Here is an 18,083-nt window from a genome sequence, read left to right on the forward strand (position 1 = left end):
ATCAAGTTTTTGAGTTTAATTCTCCTTTACATAAATGACTACTTTCCCTTGACCCCTGTGTTAGAACTAGACGGTAGCAAGCTCATACCAAAAGTACTAGAAATGTGTAGAAAACTTGCTTGCAGTTTAGAAGGTCGAAAAAGGTCTTCTTTCTTATTATTTTTTGTTAATTAAATCACCCAGCATCCCAATTATCAAGAAAATACCAGCTGACTACAAGCTTTATGTTCAGGATTTAAAGTGAGGGGAAAGTTTGTCCCAAAAGAATTTGAGTAACATCATCTTTGGGATCTTCAGGATAAGCTTTCACCCTTGATGATAGGCTTACATCAATTTATATCTGCTTATAATTTTCAATGGTGTCTTCAAGGAAAATGGCTAGAGATTTATTTATAAAAACGAAAATTGAAATGCTTTTACATTTCTATTTAGCTGGCAAGCTCTTTGAGACAAGGACCATCTATTGTTAGTACAGTACCTAGCATAACTGGGCCCTATTCTTGGTTGCCCCATAGGCACTACCATAATAAACATGCTTAGTAATAATAGTAGGTCCCCAAATCAGGTTTAGGTCTACATCTGGGGGTTTATCAGGCTCCAAAACCCAGTTCTGCTTTTGGCTTCTCCCACTTTGTCATCTTGAATATCACTCCAAGGATAAGGTAGCAGGGTTATTAAAACAAGTAGTGGAAGTATTAGCAGAGTGATATTTATAAATCACAAATTGTGTAATACAAGAAATGTATTTTTTACAGTCCTTTTTTCTTTGTCTGTGTTAGTAGTGGCTATAAAGACAGTGACTTAACTCCAGATGACCTCAGAACAATACAGACATTCCTATATGGACTGATCAAATATTTCCTAAGCAAAGGTGGGACACATGAAGAAATACAGAGCATCATGGGATATATAGCTGTGACCAGTGAAGAGGAACAGGTATTTAATATGGCAACAGTGAACATCTGTGGTTGCTTCCTACCTTTTTAGTATTTAGGAGTTTTGACCATAGCTTTGTTGAAAGAAAGAGACAAAAAATGATGCAAGCAAAATCCAATGCAGCATATATGTTACTACTTTGTAGTTGTGGCAGGCTGTAGAATTAAGCCTGTTGTGGGACTGCACAGGGGACTGTGCAATGGGCAATACTTTAACTGACGATCCTACTCCTTTTTCTCTGGTAAGCAGGTGAGTTGGGTAAAATGCAGACTGACTGGATATCAGTATTTTTCTAAGCCTGTATAAAATGAAGAGAATTGTACTTCATTGCTCTGAAGTTGTAATGATTTATTTTTTCTATTTGTATTCCATTGATATGGTGGTTGGTTCTCTCCATTCTCCCTCTCCTCTGTTCTTGACTCTTTTTTCCCCTCTCTCCGATCACGGGGTCTACCCTAGCTCATTTCCAGTGTCTGCTTCCTACGTTCCCGCTCTTGTGCTGTGTAGCATTGCTGGCAAAAGTCCTGTGACCAGGCTGACTTTCTCCATTACAAATTTGTTTTCTTTTCTTCCAGTTCTGCCATCTTCCTAGTTAAAGTCTTCTTCACCAACTTAATTGAATCTCATACCCTGTCAAGGTTCCTTCCCCACTCTGAACTCTAGGGTACAGATGTGGAGACCTACATGAAAGACCCCCTAAGCTTATTCTTACCAGCTTAGGTTAAATACTGCCACCACCAAAGTGTTACACAAAGAACAGGGGAAGTGCCCACTTGGAAACGTCTCCCCCCGCAAAATATCCCCCCAAGCACTACACCCCCTTTCCTGGGGAAGGCTTGATAAAAAATCCTCACCAATTTGCATAGTTGAACACAGACCCAAACCCTTGGGTCTTAAGTACAGTGAAAAAGCAATCAGGTTCTTAAAAGAGAATTTTAATTAAAGAAAAAGTAAAAGAATCACCTCTGTAAAATCAGGATGGTAAATACCATACAGGGTAATCAGATTCAAAACATAGAGAATCCCTCTAGACAAAACCTTAAGTTACAAAAAGACACAAAAACAGGAATATACATTCCATTCAGCACAACTTATTTTATCAGCCATTTAAACCAAACAGAATCTAATGCATATCTAACTAGATTACTTACTAACTCTTTACAGGAGTTCTGACCTGCATTCCTGCTCTGGTCCCGGAAAAAGCAACACACAGACAGAGAGAACCCTTTGTTCTCCCCCCCCAGCTTTGAAAATATCTTGTCTCCTCATTGGTTATTTTGGTCAGGTTTCAGTGAGGTTATCTTAGCTTCTTAACCCTTTACATGTGAAAGGGTTTTTCCTCTGGCCAGGAGGGATTTAAAGGTGTTTACCCTTCCCTTTATATTTGACATACCCACAGTCCCAACGGCCTTTTTGCCACCTTTTGACTCACTCCTCAAACTCTCCTTTCCCCTTTTCCTGCCACCATTTCTCTTGTTGCACAGGATTCTTTCAAGAGAAAGTTGACAAGATCTGATGTGACCTTCACCCTCCCTTTGGCTGATCCCTGATGTGGACGTTTCTCATCTGCTCTCCTGATCTCCCTTGTGCCCACTCTCCTTCCCTATTTTACTCTTCTCCTTAATCTCTCACTCTTCTTTGGCTCTTTCGTCTCACAATACAAACATGCATTAGTCTTTCCCATTGTAAAAATACCTACCCTTCACCCTCACTTGCCTCTCGAAAGCTCTATCTCCCTTCTCTTTCATCTCTGAGCTCATTGAGCACATTGTTTATAATAGCTGTCTGCAGTTCTTCTCTTCTGTGTTTGTACAGCACCTAATAGAGTTGTGTCCTTGGGCCACTAGACTCTATGGCAATACAAGTAATGACAAACCCTTTTGCTCAGTTTAAGCCTCTTTTGTTTACAGTTTGATGCAAGTGCCCTCTGTGAGAGGTGTGTGTGTGTGTGTGTGTATATATATATATAGGAACAGCTTTACAGAAACTAAAGCTGATTGTAAATATAATGTGATTGAAAGGGACTAACACTTTTCTGACAATGTGATGTAAGATGCTGTATTTAGAGGGGGGGGGAATGGATGTTTCCCCTTGAGTTGGGCATTATAGTCAAGGTTGCATGGATTATGGGTTTTATTTAGGTGTGTGTTTTTATTTTGTAGCTCTGTGGGATTCTTGATGTACTCTTCAGCCTACTTCATACCAGCCCAACCCGGGACCAGCTTTTCTTGTTGCTTTTTGAACCAGGAAATGCTGATATCCTCTATGCTCTGTTACTGAATCAGAGATATTCTGACAGGCTAAGGGAACTTGTATTCAAGGTAATAAATTTAGTATAAGTTCTTTAATGGTAACTTTTGCAAATGTATGCTCTCTTTTATCTGAAATATCTTTGGCAGTTAAACCCTGTTTTAAAATGGATACAAATTTATGTAGAACGTATTAATTTAGCAAACCTGCTTATAGTTATTTATTAGTAGTAGTACACTTACTAGAAATGATAAATTCTGCACAGTTGTTACTTATTGTACTTTTCATAATGGAAGCTGTTGTATTCCAGTGAAGCAGAATATTTGAAGATTTGGTATCTTTAAAGATCAAAGAGCACCTGTATTTACGTTTGTACTGTATTAGTATTTATTTTGGGGGCATATTTCTTTAAAAAATTATGCACAGACAAATTATAATTCTGATTCTATTAATAAGATTGCTTGGAATTTATATACAGAAGGCATGTGTACTTTTTTTATGTATGTGATTTTTGTGATCTTTCTTCGCAGATTGTAGAGCAGATGCTGAAATGTACTAAAGTCTATGAACGGAGTAAACAACGTATAAGACTCAGAGAAGTGGGATACTCTGGGCTAGGGCTCCTTCTGAATGAATCCCCAGTTACCATTTCTCTTATTAAAAATCTTCTTAACCAAATTCTGTATACAGGTAATTCAAGACACTTTGACAGATTGCCTACTAGTAATACCATACCAGGCCATCCTTCCTTGTGTGCTGCTGCTGGCTGTGGCTCTGCCTTCAGAGCTGGGAACCCGGTTAGCAGCTGCTGCTCTCCAGCAGCAGTGCAGAAGTGAGGGTAGCAGTACTGAAACCCCCACTACAATAACCTTGCTAACCCTCCCCCCCCCCCCCCCCCCACAACTCCTTTTTGGGTCAGGATCCCTACAATTACAACACCATGAAAATTTTGATTTAAATAGCTGAAATCATGAAATTTATGATTTTAAAAATTATTAAAAGTATTAAATCCCTGCTGTTTTTTTTTAAGACAAACATGTTTGATTTACTTATTTTAAGCCTCCACCCCCTAGTCTGTATAGTAATGATTTGCTGTGATGAAAACCAAGCTACTATGTAAAGTGATTCTATTCTAAATGTGCTCCAGGTTAACACATTTATGCTGATGGTTTCAATTTACTTAGCGTTTAAGCATAATTTCTTAAAACTTCAAAACAAACTTACATTTGTCCCATTTACTAATCCTTGATGTATAAAGATGGCCTCAAAGGTTTTTTCATTTTTCTTCCTGCTTATGCAATGTCTGTTTGTTTGTATTCCCACCCTGCAGATCCTGTTGTGAATTACAGAGACTTCATAGCTGTGGTGCACTTGTCTCATAGAGCAGATATAAATGTTAGAGTGGCCATCTGCAAAAAGGTTAGTATTCTTAAAAACAGGAGGCCATTTTACCTGTTGGTAATGACGTGGGGAGCTGCAGAACATATGTTAGGGGTATATGACATTATATTAATTTTAAATGATGACTCATGCTAATAATGTGAGTCTCTGATGAACCTGAGCTGCTGTTTGTACACCACATTACTGTATTTTCAGTAATTTTTAAACTGTTCTACTTTCTATGATTGTCAAATGTTGTGTATTTTCTACAGAAAGGAAATACGGAACTGTTTTAATGACCAACTTCTCTCAGAGTGTTCAAAAGTAACAGAGGTTGCTTTCAGAATTTTGCTCAGTTACTTTAAGAGAACATTTTCTGTGTGTTTTTTTGTTTTGTTTTTTAAATTCATTCCTAAAAAGGTAGGTTGTGAGCCAAGGAAAGGTGCAAGGCAGAAACCGAGTTTAGTGTGATCCTAAACTACTACTGTTGGTGCAGGTTGTTGAAATATTTTACCGGGTAGAGAGAGGCTGAGAGATAATATGTTTGTCATAAGTTGCATCACAGTTTCTGAAGTGAGCTGGAGATTCTGACTGTAGTGTTGGATGCTGAATGTTCAACTCTCCTTGTGTGTGCGTGTGTGTGGCGCCATTATTTGAACTTTTTATTCTAGCTCAGCTGTTTCTAATCCCATATATTTTGTAATTTGTTGTACTGATTTTGTAAACTGGTGTTCTGAAATGGATATATATTGTGGGGTATGTGACTGCTTTTTGTGGAAATAGTTGCAAAATAGTGCCTGAGAGATGGAAACATGACCGATGTGCTATAGTTAGCTTTGTACTTTATTTCAATATCAAGGAAACTTTTTGTTTTTGCATTTAGTAATAAATTAATAGGTTTTTTTTAAATTATACATTGTTAGCTTTTAACAAGCTATATTCTATTTCTTACCACACCAATCATTTATTTTCTTCATTAAAATAAGATGCAAGTTCAGTGGAATAAAAGAAATATGTGCAATTTTCAAAATGATTATATAGCTGTCCGATGTCTCACTTTCTTTTCTGTTGTAAATGATTACTATGTGATTATCTTAATTCATGCAAACTACTGTAGATCCATAAATATTTAACTTTCTGAGTGTTTGTATTTCTCTTTCTCCTGTAAAGAATTATCTATGGCTCAGATGTACTCTATGCCTATTGACTAAGTATATTACAAGAATTTTTTGCAGCAGGCATAAAATGTAATGGATTACGAAATGTGTGATTAAAGGCTAGAATGACTGCCGTTAGGTAGCACAGGTTAATGTGTACATGCTTGGATATTGAGCCTGACCTCTTGTGCTCTCTACAGGTTTTACAGCTTTTACATTCCCAGCCGGATGCAGCACAGCAGATTGCTCAACAGCTAGCCTGGCAGGAGACATTGGTTAGACTATTCCTAAAAGAAAACTCCGACATCAGGAATAGACTTAAAGAGAGCAGGACTGACTCTACAAAGGAAGATGAAAAAAAAATTCCTGCTGAAGAGCTTCAGAAATGCTATCCTGATCAGGCAGAGGAGGGGAAAGCTAGTAGCTTTACCTCAGTTAATGGTTCATACGATCAGTGGAGTGTGGAAGACAGCAAATCTTTAGATGTCACCACCTGTTTTTCTGGTACATTGCTGGAAGGTACTTCTGTTGAAGAGATGACTTCCAGGTCAGAGGATCAAGAAGAGTTATGGCACAGTAATCCTTCACATTTGCATTTAGATCTGTCTAGCATGGACTCTTATGAGCTGGCTGATAGTGGGAATCAAATGACAGATAGCATGCCCAGCACACCGTCACCCATTGAAAATTCGAAGCCATTCTCTGGTCAGCCTGACAAAGAATCAAGTATCATCGATGATATGGGATTCAGTGTTGATCTTTCGTTATTTGAAAACCAAGGAGTAAGTAATCCTCCCCATCCTGTCTAAACATGTATAATTCACAGTACTTTTAATTCTTTTAAAATACACTCCCCAATTACAGGTTTCAGAGTAGCAGCCATGTTAGTCTGTATCCGCAAAAAGAAAAGGAGTACTTGTGGCACCTTAGAGACTAACAAATTTATCTGAGCATGAGCTTTTGTGAGCTACAGCTCACTTCATTGGATGCAGTGAGACAGTTATGCTGTTCTCCCTCTAACAGAGGAGCGGATAAAGCAGCTCATTTGCAGTGGATATCAGTGCTGTTTGTTGCAGAATAAACATCCAGCTTTCAAGGTTGTTTTTTTTTTTAGTTCGCTAGCTGAAATTGTAACATTATTTTTTAAATCAGAACTGTATTGGAATGATCTGTATCATCCCCATCAAGGAAAAAGTTGTGCTATGGCCAAAGCAGTGGTACTAAGACTCAAATCTCAATTCTTGCACAGAAAGTAAAGCAAATATTAATTTAATAATCTGGACTAAAAATCATTGCAGTACAATTTTAGGTTAATATTTTCATTTAATTAGTGGGCAGACTCTTTAGGTTACAGTGTTAAAGATGATGAAACTTTACAAGCATAGTGTACTGTGTAACAAATAACAAGCCTCTTTGAGGCATTCTGAACTATAAAGAGAGTGAATTTCTTGATTGTTTCATAGGGATCTGAAGAGGAGCTCATACAGTTGCTCACAGATGTCCTGCTCTGTGTGATGTGGAAAGGTTTAGAAAGGTTTGATGATGCTGTCTGGATTGAGAGGGGGCAGGTGTTTTCTGCACTGACCAAACTGGGGATATCTAATGAGTTACTACAACCTTCTGATGAAATAAAACTCAAGTGAGTATAGTGTAATGACAGATTTATTTTCTTTTGGAGGGGAAGGAAAAAAAAGATGGAATCAGAGTAACATTAAATCCTGGTGAAAGACACTGAATTGATTTACTTTGATCCCCTTCATTCTCCTGCAAGTATGATCAGACACATATCTAAGCATCTGTACCTATTTATAAATTGAATTTATTTGACAGAACTTAGAATTGTATGCCCCTTAGAATTGTATGAAGATCACAATCTCCTTAATCTCACTAGTTTACAGGGTAGAAGACAGTAATATCACCACATACACTTAGGCTCAGTTAAATACGTAATGGGATTTTTTTAAAAGCCACTTACTCTTAGAACATGTGATGATTACTTTGGGATTTTGTTTTCCAATCAGCTTGCTAGAGAAGATGCTGGAATGGACCGTCACTGATAACAGAGACGCAAAAGCTCTTCCAACACATGCTGAAAATGCCTTCCGGCTCTTGCTCATCGTACAGGACTTTCTACAGGCAGAAGGGCTGGTTAATTCAAACTTATGGACAGAAAAGGTATAATAGCTGCCTAATGGAAACTCTCGTAAATTATGTAGGGGCTGAAACGTTTATGAAACAGTTGTCAGTTTGAGTAACGTCACCCTTTTCTTCAATCATGAGTAGGGCCCTACCAAATTCACTGTCCGTTTTGGTCAATTTCATAGTCATAGGATTTTAAAAATCATAGATTTCATGATTTCATATATTTAAATCTGAAATTTCATGGTGTTGTAATAGCAGGGGTCCTGACCCAAAAAGGAGTTGCGGGGGAGGTCACAAGGTTATTGTCGGGGGCTTGCAAGGGGTACGGCTACCCTTATTTATGTGCTGTTGGTGGTGGCGGCCCTGCCTTCAGAACTGGGTGGCCGGTGAACCAGCCTGGGTGGCCAGGAGTCCAGCAGAAGTAAGCATGGCATGGTATGGTATTGCCATCCTTACTTCTGCACTGCTGCCTTCAGAGCTGGGCCCTCTATCAGCAGCCGCCACTCTCCGGCTGCCCATCTCTGAAGGCAGAAATGCAGAAAATAAGGGTGGCAGGGTACAGTGCTGCTACTCTTACTTTTGTGCTGCTGCTGGCGAGGCGCTGCCTTCAGTGCTGGGCGCCTGGCCAACAGCCGCCGCTCTCCGGCAACCCAGCTCTGAAGGCAGTGCAAAAATAAGGGTGGCAATACCGTGACCCCCCTGCAAATCCCTTTTGGGTCAGGACCTCCAATTTGAGAAACACTGGTCTCCTCCATGAAATCTGTATAGTATACAGTAAAAGCACATGAAAGACCAGATTTCATGGTCCGTGATGCGTTTTTCATGGCCGTGAATTTGGTAGGGCCCTAATCATGTGACATTTATTTTAACTAGAGACTAAGTAGTGTGTGGAGCGGATTTGACTGCCCCTTTAAATACTAGAATTTTATATGCACATGCCATAGGGAATACAGTTAATATTGCAAATACATGAGTCTTTAATGGCACCCTTGATTAAAGAGCCTTATCTTTACAGACTACAGAAAAGCTACATGAATGCTAGAACAAATGAAACAGAGCTAACCATTTTCTAAGTAGGTGTTGGTCCACTGGTCAAATGGTATGCTTCATATTGTATGTGCTATTTAAAAGGGCAGCCAAAATCATTGCATTCATTCATTCTCTGCTCTTTGTCACAAACTGAGGAAGGGCACTTGGGATTTTTAACCCAGATTTTACTTCCAGCATGTTTTGTGAGCAGATTTTGGGTCAGATGCAAAAGTGACTTAAATGGGTGGAAGAAGTGTGTGGGGGGGTGTGAAAGTTCCAGATTCAGCTGTGTAAGGTCAAGCTGGTGTAATTTACATGCCAAGGAGGCCAGAAGGATTAGGTAGTAGTGGAAAAGCAAACAGGAAAGCATAAGAAGGTATAAAATAAAGAAGGCTCCCATCCTCTCGTTGGTTGTGTTTCCTGCTGCAGACCTGCTTTCCTGTCTGCTCCATGTGCAAGTTACACAGACTTGCAAGTTACCCTAACATTTGTATAATCTATGAATAATGATTAAGGCTGTGAGTCTGTCACGGATTCTGTGACTTTCCACGATCTCTGTGACTTCTGCAGGGGCCAGTGGGGTTGACTCCAGTGCTGCCCAAGCAGTTGGCTCCAGGTGGTCCTGGAGGCAGTCACCCCAGCTGCTACTGGAACAGTTCTGAAGCCAGCCACTCTGGCGGACCCGTAGCCAGTAGCTGCGGCGTCAGCCACTGCTCGGGCGGCCCTGGGCAGCTGCTTCCAGCAGTGGTCCCCGGGTGGCTGGCGCAGCCGCTTCCATCAGCCCATGGTGGCAGTCCATGGGCGGCTGGAGTAGCTGCTTCCCCTGGCGGCCCCTGTCAGTGGTGCCTGGGCGGCCGATGCAGCCGCTGCCAGATACGGTCCCCGGCGGCTGGAGTAGCCGCTTCCCCGGATGGCCCCTAGCAGCGGTGCCCGGGCAGCCAGAGTAGCTACTTCCCCGGGCAACCCCCGATAGTGGTGCCCAGGTGGCCGGTGCAGTTGCTGCCAGTGGCCTCCGGCAGCTGGTGCCGTGGCTGGCCCTCCCCCCCCCCCCCCAGTAGTGCCCCCTAGGATGCCCCCCCAGCAGCAGCCCCCAGGCTTCTCCCCTAGCAGCGACCCCTCCAGACACCTCTCCCCCAGCAGTGGTCCCAATGCCACGCAGCAGTGACCCCCCTCCCCCTTAAGATTTAGTCACGGGTATTTTTAGTAAAAGTCATGGACAGGTCACGGGCTGTGAATTTTTGTGTACCTGTCCATGACTTTTACCAAAAATACCTGTGACTAAATCATAGCCTTACTCATAGTGCACAACCCTCGGCACCAACTACTGCCGTCAGTGCCCTCCTCAGTACCGATGCTCTCAGTACCGCAGCATTTTTCCCACCCCAAAGATCTTCTGGATTTTCAGGATTGTAATCTCCACTCCTTGGTACCGGCCTACCTAGGTACTTACCCTAGCTCGCTTGGTACTGTGCCAATTTACTACACCACCCAGATCAGCTCCTCCTTTATCCAGTGAGGAGGAGGAGGATGAAGGGGAAATACACTGTGTTTCTTAGATTATAAAATCTAGTATATGATTAATGACATCAACGTAAATATGGGAATAAAAAGAAAAAAATGGAAGTGGCCCACGGTTCTGAGCAACTCACAGGATCAAATTTTGGAGGTTACAAACAGGGCAGGGATCCTGTTTTTTTTTTAATTCTCTCAAAAGCATCATGCACGCCACTAGGGGTAATGAAACAATAAATTAACTTTTCATTTAAATTAGATAAAATGCAAAGGAGTGGGAAAGGAATGTAACATAAATTCATACTGAGTTAAAATTTATTAATCTTTATAGTGTGTATGCTCTTAAGCGTAGAGCCTTTTTTAATCAAAACAATCATACTCTCAGCCACTGCATTTGTAGAATTGACATTTGCTGGGGATGACTTAGAGGAATAGGGTATTAATTTTATTTTTATATACACAAATAACTATTTTTGTTCAGGGGATAGATATTTTGTCAGACTTCACCCCATAGTTGTTGCAGTCCTGAATTCTGTCACAATTAGTTGTTGAACCTCTGTCCCAGAGTATATTTAGTTAATTACTTTGGGTTAGGTTGAAGTATGGGGGACAGCCTGCTTTGTTTGTTGTAGGGTATGTCTAGACAGCCTGTGGCAGTGAGCCTTCCTGCCAGGATTGACAGACTTGGGCTTGCGTTACTGCACTAAAAATAATTGTATAGACAATGGGGGTTGGAGCTTGGGCTCTGAAGTGCACCTTCTTCTTTAGGCTTCAAAGTCTGAGCTCCAGCCTGAGCCACATCCTCAATGCAGCTATTTTTAGTAAGGTGGCACAAGCCCAGGTCTGTTGACCCGGGCTGGGGGGGCTTGCTGCCATGGGCTATGTAAACATACCCTTATAGACCTTATCAGACCTTCAAAATGATTATTCGGTGACTTTACTTGTAGTTATACTAGTGTCTCAGCACTTCCAATTTTGTTTTTTTTCTTCACACAAATCTCTCACTTTTACAATAGCTTTTAGAAGAGCTGGTGACACTCATTGACAGCCTGTCACTCTGGTACTCTGCTGGCCCAGAATGGATCAAGCTCTCCCAAGTGCAGGTCCAGTTGCTCCTTGGATTCATTGGACAAGATAACTTACAGGTTTGTTGTATATTAATGTGTCTAATACTATGTAACATTCGTGCTGATCATGTAACTATAGAACTTTCAGTGATTGTAGGGATGCAGTTCACTTCAGTGAGTTTGCTGATTTCATCATAATCCTCAGACTTGTTATAAATGAGAGGCTTCAGCCCCTGCCACCATATGCACACTTGTTACATATTCCTCTCCATCCTCACCTGCCGAAAACGAATTGTTTCTAACTCATTAAATTAGATTGTAAGCTCTTTGAAGCCAGAGCCATCACTTCTGGATGTGTCTTTATGTACAGTACTTATCACAGTGGGACTCTGATCAAGCCAGAGGCATTTGGGCACTACCATAATGCATATAAATTAACAGTGGCTAAGTGTACTGAAATCCTATACTTCTCTAACTTACTGGAAGTTTCACACTATCTAACAAACAGTGGTAGGAGTCATGCAAAACCCTGTGGTGAAATGTAGCATGCATGCACTAGCCTCATGGGGGTTTGGTTTGGTTTTTCTCTGTCCAGGTTTGTGCTATGGCAGCAGCCAAGCTAAACACCCTTCTTCAGACCAAAGTAATTGAAAGCCAAGCTGAGGCATGCTACCTCTTGGGGAAGTTGGAAGGCATCCTGAGTAGATCAATCAAAGAGAAGACAGAAACATACGCATTCTTGATTCCCCTTGTTCGAACACTGGTATCCAAAGTTTACCAACTTCTCTTCATGAACCTGCACCTACCCTCACTGCCTCTCACCAATGGCAGTCCCTCTTTCTTTGAGGACTTCCGGGAGTATTGCAGCTCAGATGAATGGCAAGTTTATATTGATAAATATGTAAGTAATGGCTTCTTCTTGGCTTTTTCTCTATTTTCTTCCATTAGGGAGGAGAGAATCTGTTCAGCAATCATCTTGATTTTTTTTAAATATTTCTTGTGCATCAGATTATTCCATATATGAAACAGTATGAAGTCAATACATTCAGTGATGGTCATGAGCGTATGGCACTTTATTGGAAGGACTGTTATGAGGCATTAATGGTGAATATGCATAAGCGAGACAGAGAACGAGGAGAAAGCAAGCTCAAATTTCAGGTAAAGTCTTTAGCTCCTCTAAAAACATTTTGTACTTTTTCAGGAGCAAGGGCAGGAAATTAGTTTGAAACTGATCTGACCCCAGTGATTGTTGGGGGAAAAACGCTGCCAGTCTGTCAGTGATCATGTATATCGAGAGATCCTAACCTTAATCATCATCATACCTCCATTTTGCATGCGGATTGTGTAAAATTATTTTATTGATCCAGTATTGATAACCACTTTTCCACTAATTTAAATCAATGCTGTTTTTCTGTTCTCCAGAACTAAACCTTTTGATATTTCACACTTACTTTAAATGGTGATTTTTACAAATTTGTTTGACTCCAGGTCATTTGAAATGATATCCAGCCCTAATTAAACTCTGAATATCGTCTTAATGGTTCACTAACAAAAAACTGTCAAAGACAGCTACCCTGATTTTGTCCTCTGGATCTTTTTTTAATTCAGAAATATGGTAGTAATGTCTCCTTGTTTGGTTTGGATCTGGTCCTTCTTTGATTCTCCCAAGGCTGGTTCTGTGCTCCTATAGATTTCCATGGTAGTTACAATGTAGCATAAGTAAACACTTACTTATGTTAGCTCTTTGATTCCCCAGAGTTGCAGATCACACTGGCTGATCCGTTAGTGTGACATCCCACGTGTACCATGCTCCACCTTGACAGCTTCTATAGAAATTTCACTGCAGAATGAAGCTGACCTGTTGAGGTATCAAGTAAATAATGAAAGAGCAATTGGAGTGATTGGGACTGGCCCATGGTCTCCTACCTCCCAGGTGGATGCCTGAACCACTGGATTATACAGAGGTTTCAGAGTAGCAGCCGTGTTAGTCTGTATTCACAAAAATGCATCCGATGAAGTGAGCTGTAGCTCACGAAAGCTTATGCTCAAATAAATTGGTTAGTCTCTAAGGCGCCACAAGTACTCCTTTTCTTTCTGGATTATAGAGAGTCATTCTCATTCTCTCTCTCTGTCTTTGGCCCAGTGATTGCTCCACTGGGGAGTAATACTTAAATAGTCACTGTTTCATTATTTATCCAAAGTGGAATGGCTTCAACAGGAGAGATTGAAGGAGTCCCACATCAGAATATCTCATAGTTCAGTGGTTAGAGCCTGCTATTGAGACATGGGAGACCTCTGTTCAAATATTTTTCTCCCCTTCTGCCTGAACAGGGAATTGAATCTGGATCTCCCAAATCCCAAGTGAGTGCTCTCACCTGTGGACTAAAAGTTAGTTGATAGGCACCACCACAATCGCCTCCAACTCTGGCCATTTTGTGTGGAGCAAGGCAGGCATTCTCACAAAAAATGCCTTGTGACTCCATACGGCTGGTTCCTGTTTGTGGATTGCTCAGCGGAACTGGTCATCTCCCTGCAGGCTGGGCATAGGTGCCTATCTCCGAGAGAGGACTGGGGCTCAGCACACATCCCTCTTACGAGCATCTCCCAATGGCTAGCATAGGGGCACATTATAAGGCACCCCTCTCTCCCCATTCATGGGATAGGGAGCCTTGGTGCCTAGTACAGGTTTGTAGAGTGCAGTGTTGTTCCTGTGATTTTTATGGGCACTTAAAAGTTGGGCACTGTGACTCTCAGCGTTGTAACGCCTAAATTCCTTTTGTGGATCCAGGCCTAGATGCTTGTGTGTTTCCTGCCCTCATTTAACCTGGTTCTGAAGCTATTCAGCACATACTGCTGAAGTAAGCAGAATTTTTGGAGTTACCTTTAATATTTCCTACTTACTGGTGAAGGTTTTATCCTTTTCATGAGGCAAAATGGTTTTTACAGAAGGCAAGGTTCTTACAGGAAACTGCATCAGATTTACTTACAATGTTGCTTTCAGGAGTGTTTTGTGGAGCCATTTAACCGAAAGGCACGCCAGGAGAACCTGCGTTACAACAGCATGCTAAAACAGCTTAATAGTCTACACACCGCTACTCTGAGGCAGTGGAGAGCAGCCCAACTTTATCTGACTTGTGAACAGGGCCCCTGGGCTGAAAGGTATGAGTGAAATACTTTATTCCAAGATCATCTTACGTCTAATAGAAAGTTGCTTTCTGTTTCATATACTGTAGTGGTAATTGCAGAAGGTTGCTGAAGTATATATATAGATATATATATAGGTTGATATAGAAGATTACCATTGAATGTTTTCTTTTTAATGTTTATCTGCATTTAACTAGCAAAATACCAGTGCTTAAGTTTAATATATAACTCAGCTAGATTTTACTGAAAAGTAACATGTAAAAAGTAGCTATGGCTGAAGGAAATTTAAAACTTACATGAGAGAAACTTCATGTACTAAAGACCAGCGGTTATGTGATATGTTTCAGAAGAGTGAGATATAATGGATATTTAACACAATGCTGGTATTCTATAACAAACACAAAGGCTAAAGCCTGGATTAAGGCAAATTTGAACATGATTATTGTGTTGTGCCTACTTAATTTTCCCCATCAATTTCATTTGGATAAGATGTTCTTTACTGCCTGTCCAAAACTGTCAGGTAGTCTTGCTGTGAGCTGTTAAACAGCTGCTGTATTTCAATGGAGGATGTGCATAGTATGTTAAGTGCATTGGGCTGAAATGTTAGATACTGTACAATATATCTTACATTTGTTATATTACTCTTAAGGGTATATGATTTTTTTTTTACATTATGATTTTAAATACAAACTCTGATAGAATCAACTCATTTGCTCTAAGTATTTGTTTTTTATATCTTAGTATAAATATTTTTGCTGTCTCTAGGAAACAGAATCCCATTCACTGGAAACTTTCAAATGTGGAAAACTACTCACGTATGAGGTTAAAACTAGTGCAAAATTACAATTTCAACTCCCATCAGGAGGCCAGTGACCTGAGAGACAATTTAGGTAAGATCCAAATTCACTGTTTCCTCACTAATAATTTAGATCATGGACTATTTATATTCCTGATTCCTTAGCAACCTTTTGCAAATTTTAAACAGTGTTTTGTAGTTATTTTAAAATGCTTTTTTTATTTTCTCCTCTAAAGAAACCCACTTTTCCTTATAGTGGAAATATATGTTGTAAGATTTTAAAAAAAGGATATATGGTTGATTTGAATAAAGTTTTCTTGAAAAATCTGTTTTAATGGGGTACTGTCAACTTGCTTAGATCCAAAGCGGAATCTTCCTTCAAAATAAATCTCATTCAGCATCCCTAGAGAATGCTTTATGTCTGCATCTTCATATTGCCAAAAATGATGTGTGTTCTTAAAAAAAATAAAAAACAAAAGAACCCCTCCCAACTCTATTTTTCATATGAGCAAACAAATAGTTTTACAGGGACCTTTATAATATTTATATTTCTTTAAGCAAGGTAAATGTTGAGGCTAAAATACGTTGAAAATCTTGCTTTAAACTTGAATCAAGCCTATGTGGCATAATGAAGAATTATAGATGTGATCAAGTATTTGACCACAGTTATAACTGTGAGTTATAAACTGAGAGGTTAAGTGTTGCATTTTTCACAGTTGGGGCTATTTTAAATTATTCTGTGTTCCCCCAGAACTGTATTTTTTAAGATTGCAACCCATCCCTTCCCTAGTGCTTGTCTACATGGGGACATGCAGGAAAATTAATCCAAATTAACTAACAGTATGGGTTTGAAGTAGATTATTTAAACCACATTAAACTCTTGTATGCACACCTTCATTCAGAATTAAAGTGGCCTTAATTTGGTTTAGTTTAATTCACTTCCAAAGTGAATTAAACTAAACTGAATTAAGTCCACTTGAATTCTGAAAAACAACATCCATACGGGGATTTAATGTGGTTTAAGCAATCCACTTCAAATCTGCACCTTTAGTTAATTGGGATTAATTTTCCTGCATGTCTCTGTGTAGACATGCCCATGGATACTATTAAATTCCAGTAATTGTAGCCAACTGCCACAGTTTAGTTATCCAATAGTACTGTGGTGAAATACAAATCTATATTTTGTTTGAACTGAAAATATCTTTATTCCAAAAGGGATGCAGCAGACACAGCCATCTAGTGAGTCACTGCTCCTGGAGGTGGTGAAGCAAGTGAAAGTTAATGACATGGAGGATGATATACTTGAACTGCCAGAAGAGGACACAACTGCTGGTGCAAGCATGTATGTACAGCAGTTTGGGGAACTCTGAAATTCATCTTTCCACTAGGGATAAGGAGTGGGAAATACCTCCTGGACTGGGGTAGATGGTGCACAAAACTGCCCTCTTTATTTCCTCTGTTATGACTAAAGGCTTGTCTACATTGGGACACTCAGGAAAGTTACACCATATTAACTCAAGGTGTGGATTTTTAGTTGGACTTGATAAACTGCATAAAACTTCTGTGTGGGGACCATCCTTCAGAATTAAGATGGCCTGTAGTTTAACTAATCCACATTAAATTCACACATTTAGCTAATTTGGATTCATTTTCCTGAGTTTTCTCATGTAGACAAACCCTGAGCCAGTCAATCCAGCATTTCTAGTGTTGCCAGTGGAAAAATTGCCGTTGGGTCTGCAATAATATAATCTCAGTTTAGAGAGGGGCAGCCCTTCATGGCCAGCTCAGGTTGCAGGACAGGGACAAGAAGGAGGGCTTACTACACTCCCAGGTGGTAACATGGTACCTGCTTGAGCAGTGGTAGCTCTTTCTCACTAAGGGGGTTACTACTGGATAAACGCAGATTGTCTAACAAGCATGGGGATTGGATAGTGATATGCCACTCATAAAAAAACATCACCAAGCAGAAACAGGCTTTCTTCACCCTCCTTGCTAAAATAATGGGATAGAATTGTAGATGGGGAATGGGCACATCAGTGAGGGTCTATCCCTGATTCTCTTTAGCCCTGGTCCTGGGCTCAAGTTGGACCAGCCTCATGGCTACTCTAATATGCACCAGCTAGCAATGATTCCCAAGAGGCCTTCAGCAAATTAAGCATAGCTGGAGCATGCAGACTTCAGTCCTGCCCCTTCCTCTGCTCCCCCCCCCCCCCACCTGCCTGTGACATGTCTGCCGCACCAAAAGAGGCAGGAAAAGAGACATATAGGTGCCAGTTATGCTGGGCTGTGTGCGCCTACTGGAGACTTCCCCTACATCTGGGGACTCCCTAGCTAGGGAAATGCGTCCTTTATGCTCAAAAGAAGTGAAACAGAGATGATAATATGCCCCAATAACTGCAGATGCAAAATTGCACACATTTATTTGTACCATAAAATTGTAGGTGCAAAGAGGAAGCCTTGTTAAGAGAAGTCTGTAAAAGTGATCCGAATATTTTTATTTACATGAATAATTATATACTGCCTTATATTATACCTTTAAAGTTACAAAAGTCAGTTCACGTATTTATTTAAAAACGAAACAACCTTGTATTATAAACTTTTCAGTAACTTCTATTTGAAATATTGCCACAGTTTGTTGTCTCTTGGAACTAGGGGGGCAAGGAGAATTGC

General features: G+C 40.3%; 1 protein-coding gene across 3 annotated transcripts in view; it reads left to right on the forward strand.

The window, feature by feature from the left end:
* Positions 1-18,083, forward strand: part of NBEAL1 (neurobeachin like 1) — a 135,880-nt gene that overhangs the window by 76,451 nt on the left and 41,346 nt on the right. For 2 of the 3 annotated variants that reach the window (XM_048870377.2, XM_048870379.2), the window contains 13 exons: positions 780-936; positions 3,099-3,257; positions 3,717-3,876; positions 4,517-4,605; positions 5,924-6,505; positions 7,187-7,362; positions 7,745-7,898; positions 11,423-11,551; positions 12,069-12,374; positions 12,482-12,631; positions 14,475-14,632; positions 15,383-15,507; positions 16,629-16,755. In XM_048870377.2, the coding sequence (XP_048726334.2) occupies positions 780-936; positions 3,099-3,257; positions 3,717-3,876; positions 4,517-4,605; positions 5,924-6,505; positions 7,187-7,362; positions 7,745-7,898; positions 11,423-11,551; positions 12,069-12,374; positions 12,482-12,631; positions 14,475-14,632; positions 15,383-15,507; positions 16,629-16,755 (2,472 nt within the window). The remainder of the gene's footprint in view (positions 1-779; positions 937-3,098; positions 3,258-3,716; positions 3,877-4,516; positions 4,606-5,923; positions 6,506-7,186; positions 7,363-7,744; positions 7,899-11,422; positions 11,552-12,068; positions 12,375-12,481; positions 12,632-14,474; positions 14,633-15,382; positions 15,508-16,628; positions 16,756-18,083) is intronic. The other variant, XM_048870378.2, reaches the window with a different exon arrangement.

The sequence above is a fragment of the Caretta caretta genome, chromosome 11 (assembly GCF_965140235.1).
Source record: "Caretta caretta isolate rCarCar2 chromosome 11, rCarCar1.hap1, whole genome shotgun sequence".
Classification (NCBI taxonomy): Eukaryota; Metazoa; Chordata; order Testudines; family Cheloniidae; genus Caretta; species Caretta caretta.